Below are 11,358 nucleotides of genomic sequence, written 5' to 3' on the forward strand. Positions count from 1 at the left end.
CCCATAAAACATTTTTAATAGAGTCCTTTCCACTTCTGAATTTCCTGTCCATAGGTATCATCAAGACAGCATTGATCAACATGGACCGAGAAAACAGGGAGCAGTACCAAGTGGTGATCCAAGCCAAGGACATGGGCGGCCAGATGGGAGGGCTGTCAGGGACCACCACCGTGAACATCACGCTGACGGACGTCAACGACAACCCGCCGCGCTTCCCCCAGAGTAGGAGCATGTCATTGACGGCTTTCCTCGGTGCACTTTTGCAAAACTCTAAGTTGAACGGTGGCGTTTATTTTCGATTATTGCTATCAATTGTCAAAATTAATGAACTTAGTGAGAACCGGCACTGTTGTTAAGAATGAGTTGACAACACTTTCACTCCGTAGATGTGAACATTCATGTTCCTGAATGGGTAATTAGCGGAGCGATTTCTGATATAGCTGTCATTGTAAAAGCAACATCATGGTTTTATTTTCTCTTATTAAAAAGAAAACCACAAACATAAATTTGCTTATGCAGAACATATGTGTACGAGCAGACTGCTATTCGTTAGGAAGCATTTGACTTTATATTTTGTGAATTTAATCAACCATGTAATCTCTTTTAAATCCTCACGAAGCTTTGTAAGAGGAAGATTTATCATTTTACTGTTTCTAAAAATACATTTGTGCAAATCACTATGTACTTAATCTATTTGTACTCATAAATAGTTTTCTACATTATGCTTAATTGGGAACCTGAAAGCCATCTCCAAAATCCTCAACTCTCACGATTACGTAGGAAGGAAGAAGAGCGAACACACACCCATAAATGCCCACTTTGCCTCAAGCAGTGCTCTAGACCCTTTCCCGCAGAGCACCTCAGGTGGGCACTGGTTTGAATGTAGTTTTGCTTCCAGGGACAAAATTCCTTTCTGACCATGATCTCCTAAGAAAATGACCCAAATCCTGTCTTCCAGGAGAAAACAGCTGCCCATTATTAAATAGAAAACCCACATACTCGATCATGGCATATTTTTAAAGCCAGTCAACTACTCTGGGCTCCTTTTATAATGAAGATACACATGGATCAACAGGAAATCATTCTATTTTCTTTATTTTTTAACTAATCCGTTAACTAATGCAAAAACAGAGTAACTAATTTTTGATCTAATAAGTAGGACAAAGGCTTCAGGAGCCTTAAAAGATCTCCCAGAGGCCTAAACTAAAAATACCAGGAGCACCAACACCCGCCCCCAAAACCCCCTTTTCCCTGCGGAAATGTCGTGAGGAAGGACAACAAAAGGGTTGAGGGCACCTAGATCCGAAGGCACCTCACCTGACTCTGCTCCCTGCCTGGACAGCCCTCGATCGTCAGCAGATAATGTAGGAAGGCCAGGGAGGGGAGAGCAGAGAGAGGGGTAAGAGGCACCCCAAGTGGAAGTTGAATACACCAGAGAAAAATGTGCCCGGTTATCATTTTACCAAGGATGCGCCCAGCATTCACTGGATTAGTATGATTGAAGGACAATACTCTAGTGGTGTCATAGTTCAAATTTTTTTTCCAAATGAATTTGCATGAATCGTTGGCAAAATGTATTGGTGAGAGAAGAGTTAAGTGTGTTTTACTTTTTTTTCTTTTCTTTTGGCCCTTCATACATGCTGGCCTCTACGATCTACACTGACACTCACATGTAGTCGCCTGACACCAGTTTTGCAACATGAGGACCTAAGCAAAGCATCTCTCTATGAAATATAGGTTTTTAAATTAGGAATGTAAATTCAAGAATGGGAAAATCTACGTATGAAAACTAATAATAGGCCCTGGTTGGCGTAGCTCAGTGGATTGAGCGCGGGCTGCGAACCAAAGTGTCGCAGGTTCGATTCCCAGTCAGGGTACATGCCTGGGTTGCAGGCCATGACCTCCAGCAACCGCTCATTGATGTTTCTCTCTCTTTCTCCCTCCCTTCCCTCTCTAAAAATAAATAAATAAAACCTTTTTAAAAAACTAGTAATAAAACTTAAAAGAAAAAAATAATCCAATAACAAAATTTAAGAGCTTTGTCTCTCGGCGTCTTTCCCATCCTCCTGACTGCGACCAGCCCAGCTCCACGTTTGAGTGAGTGGCTGCGAGGGTGCATTCTCTAAATTGCTGTAATTTATTTTCACCTTCTGTTATTATTAGCAATGACAGAAAGAACTCTTTTAAAATAATACCTAGTAATTGGCTTAAAGTCACAGTTCAGGTTAAATTCTTTTCCATTCTTTCTGCTAGATTGCATTAACAGGAGACTTGGAAACCTGCGCCCACCCCTAACAATTCAGTCTTTCGCACAGTCACACCATAAACTTGAAAGCCTATTTACAGGGCAAGAAAAGTGTTCACCACTTTGCAAAGAGACAGGTATGAGATAAAAGAAATATCCTTAACCATCACGAAAGTGCAGATGAAAGGAGAATAGGGCACCACTAATTATTTTAAAGAAAGCATGAATCTGCCTGCATCCATGGTGATGTCTGAGAGAACTGCTAGAAAATGGGTTTTGTTTCTGTGATGATAGAGTGTACTTGGTCTGTGTTTGACTTCTGTCTTTCTGGTGATTAATAGGTACCTACCAGTTTACAACCCCTGAATCTTCTCCCCCGGGCACGCCAGTTGGCAGCATCAAAGCCAGCGATGCCGACGTGGGAGAAAATGCCGCGATTGAGTACAGCATCACAGAAGGAGAGGGGCTGGACATGTTTGACGTCATCACTGACCAGGAAACCCAGGAAGGGATTATAACTGTCAAAAAGGTAATGCTGCCCTGGCCAGGATGGCTCAGTGGATTGAGTGCTGGCCTGCGATCCAGCGGGTCACCGGCTTGATTCCCAGTCAGGGCACAGGCCTGGGCTGCGGGCCAGGTCCTCAGTAGGGGGCACGTGAGAGGCAACCACACACTGATGTTTCGCTCCCTCTCCTTCTCTCTCCCTTCCCTGCTCTCTAAAAATAAACAAACAAAATATTTTTTTATAAAAGGTAATGCCATTGGTCATATACCATACAAATGAATGCCTTTACATTTCTCTGCTCCCTAGGTAACCGGGAGCAATTACATCTCACGTGACCACTCCTCTAGATTCTTGTGTACTAATTAGTTTTTTAAAGCATCAAGTCTAATTACACTAATATAAACAAATGATATACATAAATTACATAAAATAAGTATAAGTTAAATGACAAAACAGTGCCAGACACCATTCTAGTTACTGGAGGTTTAATGGTTGATTCAACAGGATGGTCTTTGTTTTCCTGGAACTTCTAATGTAGGAAGACAAGACACAAGGAAGCAAATAAACAAATGAACATGTGTAACCATGAATGTTGGTACATGCTTTGAAGAAAAAGAGTAAGACACACAAGGATAACAAGGACCTTAATTAGAGAGATGATATAAAGACCACAAAAATAAATTAGCACGGATTTCCTACGAGCTCTTTAGCTACTTTCTGGAACACAATAATAAATCCTTTACATTCTGAATTCCTATTTGTCCCTTACAAACTTATCCACCATTCATCCTCCAAATTGTCTAGTACCGCCGAGCGCTCTACAGAAGTGTGGCCAACATTTAAGCCCACTAAACTGTTTGCTTCAGAGCCATGATAAATATTATTTTATTATTAATATTTACAATATTAATATTTTACCTTTATCAATATTTTCTCTCTCCTTTAACACACCGGGTGGTATAGATTTGCTGGTATATGTACATATAGAGAAACGTACATAACAAGACAATGTTTTCCTCTTAAGCTTTGAATTACAGGTCTTAATAACTGGAAACACAATAAAACATGTTTAAGTGACACTCAGACCAATGTTTTACACTATAATGTAATTAGGGAGCCCATTAGTGTGCATTAACCTTTTTAATTTTTCTGGTGCCTTATCAGATTCAAACTGAAATTTTGCCAAGCCGACTAAATCACATTCACTAACGTCTTGATTAATTGTGTTTCTAGTGAGCCTTGTCATATTATTATCTAAAACTCAAAGTCAGCAATAAGCATGTGGGTTCACTATGTCTCCAGAAGCAAAGATACTTTTCCTAAAGACCTCTGACAACAACGATCATTACTTTCTTTGGCAAGTAATTAGCCCAATGCCCTTATCAAGATAACACTTGGAATATTTTATCACCTTATGCAAAAAAAAACACCATTTTAAATCTCTTTTTTCTGAATGAGGAATGAGGAATCATGATACAAACCTATAGTTCTCAATTCTGGCTGCACGTCAGAATCACTTGGGGAGGTGTTTAAAAGTATAGATTCCTATTTGCCCCTCCCCCAGGCATTTTGGCTTAATGATCCAGGGTGGGGCCCAGATATTGGCAAATTTTAAACACTCATTTGGTGTTCAGTTAAAGCCAGCTGTGACAGCATCTGACCTAGACCAATCGACCATGTATTTGCCAACCTGCCCCTGGTATGGCTCCCTCGAGTCACATGGAAGGATTTGTTTTAAAGGATGTTTCACATACTCCTGCTCCCAGGTTCCCTTTCCTGACCATCACACCCAGCACCCCTGCATCACTTTCCAAGCAACAGCAGGCCCAGCTACGGCCCATACCTTCCTCGGGAGCGTGCCCCCCCTGAACTCCCATACCTTCACCCTACATCACACTGTGTGGTGCTGTCTCTAAGCACTCAATCCTCTTCAACTAGCAGTGCTTTGCACTAAAAATAGTCTATGTCTTGGCTGCTTTAAATATGTCACTTCTCCCTCTCCCCCCCCCTTCCAAGCTCTTGGACTTTGAAAAGAAGAAAGTGTATACCCTCAAAGTGGAAGCCTCCAACCCTCATGTTGAACAACGCTTTCTCCCCCTGGGGCCATTCAAGGACTCAGCCACAGTGAAGATTGTGGTGGAAGATGTAGATGAGCCCCCCGTCTTCAGCAAACTGGCCTACGTCCTACAGATAAGAGAAGATGCTCAGATAAACACAACAATAGGCTCGGTCACAGCCCAAGACCCGGATGCTGCCAGGAATCCTATCAAGTAAGTAGACTTCTGCAACACGTCTCTTCCATACGTTTCCACTGATTTGTATTCAGATATCCGTCTGCAAGTTGGAAAAGAGGAATCCTTTTTATCCAATTCTACAGTTGCGTCTTTCTGAAAAACTACTCTGAACAGCAACTTTTACCTATTCGCTCGACATATATATTATGTTTGCTGGTGACATAAACTTTAACAACATAGAAGACAGACAAGGACATGCCCCTGAGTGGCCCAGGTTTTGGTCTTGGTTTTTTTTTTTAAGGTTGTGAATTTGATTAAGAGTGGCTTGAAGAAAGCATGTGGCAGTCTGTTTTTCAAGTGTAGAAGGCCTAGCGTGTGACGCCGAGAAGCGGAATTATGCTCCATTTGGATGCGTAATGTCTTTCTTTTGCAGATGTGGATAAAACTGGGAATCGTTTCATGATACATGTCTGTGAAATCCTGGGGAAGTCAACAGAGCTGAATCCAATTTATACTATGTAAGCAAGCTCTGTATTCCCTGTACCTTCCTCGCGCCTTAGTTGTAAATCATGTTGCAAGACAAGCCTCCTTGCTCTTGGAGACGCAGCTGCTTCGGGATTCTATCTGGCATCTTATCGGGAAAGCATGGAAGTAAACCAGCCTCCAGACTTTAGCCAGAGGCTTAGTTTTCTCATAGATGAGAAAAGTGCTACACCAGAACATCATGGTGTAATTGATTCCCCATGAAGCAAGCAAGCAGGCCAAAAAGCTAGAGGAACTCTTGCCAGTGGGTCCACAGATATATCCTAATCGGGCACCTGCTGCATGCTAGCCACGTTCAAGGCATTGGGGAAACAACAGAGAACAATACCAAGCCCTGGTCTCATGGAGCTTTCATTCTCATTGGGGCAGATAAAAATAAGCAACCTATAAATATTGTAATATGTCCAGTAAAGATAAATTGTGAGCAGTAAAATAAGACACTAAGGAAATAACAGGTATATGGGGAACTACTTTAGATAGTGTGGTCAGGCTTGGCCTTGGTAGGATATACTTTGAGTAAATATTTGAATGAGATGTAGCGGTGAACCGTGCTGAGATCTGGGGGGAGAAAATTCCAAGGAGAGGGAAAAGCCAGGATAAAGGTCTGACTGCTTGGCATGCAGAAGCAGTAACAAGGAGGCATATGGAGGCAGAAGAGTGTGAGCAAGGCGGGTGTGGCAGGTAAGGTACGAGGCTACGGGAAGGTTTGATGGCTGGTGACCCTGTTCCTATTGGGGTCTCAGGCCGTTGTAAAGCCTGGGTTTTATTCCGATGGAGGTAAGAAGCCACTGGAGAGCTTTGGGCAGAAGCATCACCTAACCCGAAACTGCCTTCCCAAGGGATCACAGTGGCTGTGCATTGAAGAACACTGCGGCAGATGAGAACGGGAGGCTCTAACGCGGTAGTTTTCTAACTTTCTAGCCATTGAGCTCTTCCTTCGAATGAACCCTAGGGCAAGTCCCGTATCTAAAACATGAAAAAAAGCCTGCCTTACATGCTGAGAATAATTGTAAATCCTTGGGAAAATAGACTCTGTTGTGTTGGCATTGCACGGGAATATCCAGACTCCTCGAACTGGACTAGGGCCGACCCAAAGCAGCCCCGTGGGAGCTCCACACACTGAGTGTTTCCCCAAACACATGAGTGTTACTAACAAGGAAAATGAATGAGGGCCTTCACTTGCATGACACCAATGATAGTAAGTGCTCTTATGACCATTCTCTCATTTGGAATTTGTTCTAACTGTGCGAGGAAAATATCGTAGCAAGTCAACGTCAGGACCAATGTAAAAGTGTTAATGCTGGAAGTTTACAAATACAAACATCTGATGACCTCTTTGATTGGCCAACACATTTTTAATTGAAAGAGATAAAATCTTCTGGAAATTTAGGCTGCATTTTTATGTCTACTTTGCTTCTTATACCAAATATCATTTTTACCCACTGCATTACATTATGTTTTGTGAAAATAAGTTGTTTCTCAAACTGGGTTGGCTAATAGCTAATTATGAAGTTTTTTCTGCCAGCCTCCATTGGTATATGTGGATTTGATGTATAAATATAGGTTTAAAGATAGAAATACACATAGACATATTGGTATATAAGTACATATTCCAGTGATTCCTTTTATAGGATGAAATTGATTCCTATATTAGAAAGGCACATCCATACATAGTTTTTGGTTATTCAAGGTATACCTATTGAATAACTAGGTGCTAGACAGTATGTTAAGTACATAATTAATGCTAGAGGATTCTTCCCCCTAACACTGATATTTCATTAAGCAGGTACATACTTTAATTTTTCTATAACATAAGATAATTTTCATCCAATAACTATCACATCTAACGTTTGATTTCCATGAAAGAATCTTATAAAATGTCACTATGAATACATATCACAGAAAGTTACATGTAAACACACTTCCTTCCTAACCCACAAATCTCCCTGACTTGAAGATGAATTCGAAGTCAAATTATTGAGTCAAGAATACAATAAAGTTTTAGAAAGAAAGAAAGAGCTACCTAGCAGAACAATCAGCTACAATCAAAGCAGGATTGATTACCTTGTTCCTTATTAGTTATGATTACCATTAATGTGATCGGACAGTAAATAGCCTGGATATAAATTGGAAACATTTGGGAAAGAAAAACAACAAATAAGTAAGTCTTGCATGCAAACATCTTTCTGAAACAATATAGACATTTTAGGCTTTCTATTAATATTTAAATCTCCCAATTCAAGGAAAAAAATACACATTTTTGGTATGTATTTTTAAAGAAAAAATGGCTTTTTTCTTTAAAATGGCTATTTTTTTCTTTAACATCAAAAGCTGCCTTCAACTAAAAGTTTCTTACCCTACTTCACCCTTTATTCCAAGGCTGGATGGGATAACACGATCCCTTGTAAAACTGCAAACGATGGCGAGAGGAACAGAAACAGAGGGCAAGAACGGTGCCGCACACAGCTGCACCAGCCTGTAAAGTCAGTTAGCAGCGGGTCCTAAGGTTGACGTTTTTCACGAGGAAAAAATATATTTGTAGATCGTTATTCATTTGGTACAAAGTTTATGAATATTGAGATTTTTCTCTCTGGTAATTAATTGTGTGCTGTAAATATTTATCATTCCCAGACTAAAAATGAAGAAAGGTGATCGGGCAAGTTCAATGCTGCCGCCTAAATGCTTAATGAATGTGGATTCGTGACATAAAAGGAAAAAACAATCGCTGTGTCATCTGCTTTCATCCCTTTGATAATAAAATATGAGGTTTATGTAAACTGGAACAAAAAGTCTAACCCAACTTGATAAATGCACATCCATTGGGTCTTCATTCATTCGCCTTAAAATCAGACTCCCATCGCCCACAACAATTGGATATCTGTTTCATTTTGACTCCTGCTAAATGACAAAAAATAGATTTTATTAAGATAAAATGGATTGTTTATTATAATTCACTAGTTATATTTTAAAATAAAATAACTTAAAGATAATATCAGACATTGAACACTCTTACAAGTTAGTAACGAGGGTTTATTTTTCTTAAAATTTTCATAATAATTTTATATGTGTATGACCAATTAGGTCATTTACTTAAATTGCATTTCTACTGAGTCAATGTTTTTAAATCACCTACCATGAAATAAATGTTGAGCATCCAACTGAAATGGGCGGTTTTGGGCCTTAACATATCAACTTCCTTCTGAGTTTTCTCTTTAACATTCCCTCCATAAAACAGTGTACGTACATTTTCCCCTTACACAGGCATTCCAAAAACCAGTAATCGATTTACAAAGAGAATAATAGTTCTCAAAATCTACCAGTCTTCCGCCAGTTTCAGTGTTGAAGACTCTGCTCTTCGGTGTCTCAGACCCCACACGCTCCTTAAATACTTACCAGGCTCCTCTGGTCTGGGCGCTGTCCTGGTCCCTGTCATCTCTGTTGTCCTGTTCGTCCTTTAAGTGATTCTGTCCTCAGCATTTTTCTCCCTTCCCCGGACACTTGCTTTCTAGACAATTGAATAGGCCATTGAGGTTGTCGGTCCAGATCTTCATCTTCAGACTAGCTACCTCTTCCTGGATGTTTTATGCACTTTAAGTCTCAACATATCAAAACTAGAACTTACAGCCTGCCCCAAATCCTGTTCTTCACAAACGCCTATGAGTTGGTGTCAGCACTGTCCAACCAGTCTCCTCGATTCAACCAGGGATCTTTGTGAAACGTGATTTCGGTTGGGACTCTCTCCTGTTTCATATCCACCGGTAGAGTCAGACTGCTCTTAGCGCAAGTCCCACCCAGCTCCCTACCGCAGCCAGCGCGTCCTGCCACGGTCCAGCCCGGCCGGTGGATCTCCCCCCAAGCTCTTCTCCTGTCCCGTCTCCGTTCTCACCAGCCTCAGCCATGCCAGCCATCTTTTGCTTCTTTCAACGTAGCAACTTCTAAAATAAAATGAATATTAGACAAATAGTCAATAATCCTAGTTATTCATACAAATACACACACATTAAAATTAAAGTTCTGAGGTTCTAAAAGCTTGAGTTAAATTATAACAATCACTATACCTCCTTAGTCTAAGTTACATATAAAAAAATTCAGTGATGATACTCAAAATCAGGCAACTTGTCTGGGGCTTTACTGATAAGACCTCAGTTGTCGACAACTAATTTCTTAGAATATTTTGCTTGATGTTAAGTGACAGATATTCAAATATACATTACAGGTAGAAAAAATTCCAAGTAACAGATATTCTTGGAACAGTTTTAGGATATGAGAATAGCAAATACAAAGAAAACCTTCTTAGCCCAGGCTGCTGTAGCTCAGTGGATTGAGCGTGGGCTGCGAACCAAAGTGTCGCAGGTTCGATTCCCAGTCAGGGTACAAACCTGGGTTGCAGGCCATGACCCCCAGCAACCGCACATTGATGCTTCTCTCTCTCTCTCTTTCTCCCTCCCTTCCCTCTCTAAAAGTAAATAAATAAAATCTTTAAAAAAAAAAGAAAACCTTCTTAAATTCTATTCTGCCTTTGCAGGTATTCTGTCGATCGACATACAGACTTGGACAGGATATTCAACATTAATTCCGGAAATGGCTCCATCTTTACATCGAAGCTCCTTGACCGAGAAGCGCTGCTGTGGCACAACATCACCGTGATCGCGACAGAAATCAGTAAGTCAGCCCCTTAGCACCTGGGCCACCGGGGCACAGAGGGCGAGTCCCAGCCAGGGCCAGGGATGCACACCTAAAACTCATCCCCATGCATCGATGACCTTGCTCAACATGATGACCTTGCTCAACACATATTGAGGGAAAAAGCCCCGTAATTATTTGCAATAATGTTTCTTCTAGATGTGTGTTGGCTCATTCACAAGTGCAGAGGCCACTGCAGAAGTGCAGCAGCTTAGAAACAAAATGGGAAGGGATCCGTGTCAACTGGGATTGAATTAGTATATGTTGGATTAGACCCCAAAAGTGCATAAATCAGAATGTTACAGAAGCAGCTGGAAAAAAATGGGCTCACCATTAGACATTGTGTATGTGGGCATGGGGGTTCAAATATATTCTTAAATGTAGGCATAGTTTAGAAATCTTTTGGGTATTCATCCTGTGTCTTTCTATGGAATTGCTATTCCAAAATTGTTACAGCATTAAGAGATATAAATTTTAACTTTTCCATGGTGCACCCAAAATGAGCAACACAAACCACCAAGTAATCAATAAAATGTTTAGAATGAATTTTATGGCAGTCCCCACAAAATTTAAGGCAGAGAAAAACAGTGCCAAAGGAATGCTGCAAATAAAATGATTATATGCGGTGAAAACTGTGCAATGTAAACACCATGCATAGATCTAAGTGCACGAAAGAAAAATGATCTTTAAAATATTGTTTAAATGTTTAAAAATAGGCTTCTAAATTATGGCACATCTTTTGATTTTTTGTTTTTTATTTTAAAAGTAAAAAAATTTATTTTCAAATGTTTAGCTCAACTGAGTATCTAGTGTGAAACATTCCACATCAAATGGTATATGACAGTTGTATTCTTTGTCAGTATAACTCATGAGGCTTTTGAGTGGCCAAAAGACATTGAGTAATAATAAATAACCAATATGGGCAAAACGAAGCCCTGGGTTTTGACAGCAATGACAACTCTTCATTATAGATTTGTTACATAGGAATTTGCTCTTCAGAAGTTCCCATGTGGATGCACTAAGTGGATACCAGTGATAGAACATACTCGAAGCTGTGAAATTATAAAATCATTTCCCACCAAAAAGTACCATTTTCTGTAACATCGGGGCTTTCTTCACTGAAGTAGTCATTTCATACACATTTTTAA

The 11,358-nt window shown here is 40.3% G+C and overlaps 1 protein-coding gene across 2 annotated transcripts in view; it reads left to right on the forward strand.

Annotated features, from left to right (window-relative positions):
- CDH6 (cadherin 6) overlaps positions 1-11,358 on the forward strand; it is a 126,725-nt gene that overhangs the window by 101,250 nt on the left and 14,117 nt on the right. For both annotated transcript variants that reach the window (XM_045847948.1, XM_045847949.1), the window contains exons 5-8: positions 55-222; positions 2,587-2,774; positions 4,767-5,020; positions 10,053-10,189. In XM_045847948.1, coding sequence (XP_045703904.1) covers positions 55-222; positions 2,587-2,774; positions 4,767-5,020; positions 10,053-10,189 — 747 coding nt within the window. The remainder of the gene's footprint in view (positions 1-54; positions 223-2,586; positions 2,775-4,766; positions 5,021-10,052; positions 10,190-11,358) is intronic.

This window comes from Phyllostomus hastatus, unplaced genomic scaffold (assembly GCF_019186645.2).
Source record: "Phyllostomus hastatus isolate PE091 unplaced genomic scaffold, TTU_PhHast_1.1 phas_contig_58, whole genome shotgun sequence".
Taxonomy (NCBI): domain Eukaryota; kingdom Metazoa; phylum Chordata; class Mammalia; order Chiroptera; family Phyllostomidae; genus Phyllostomus; species Phyllostomus hastatus.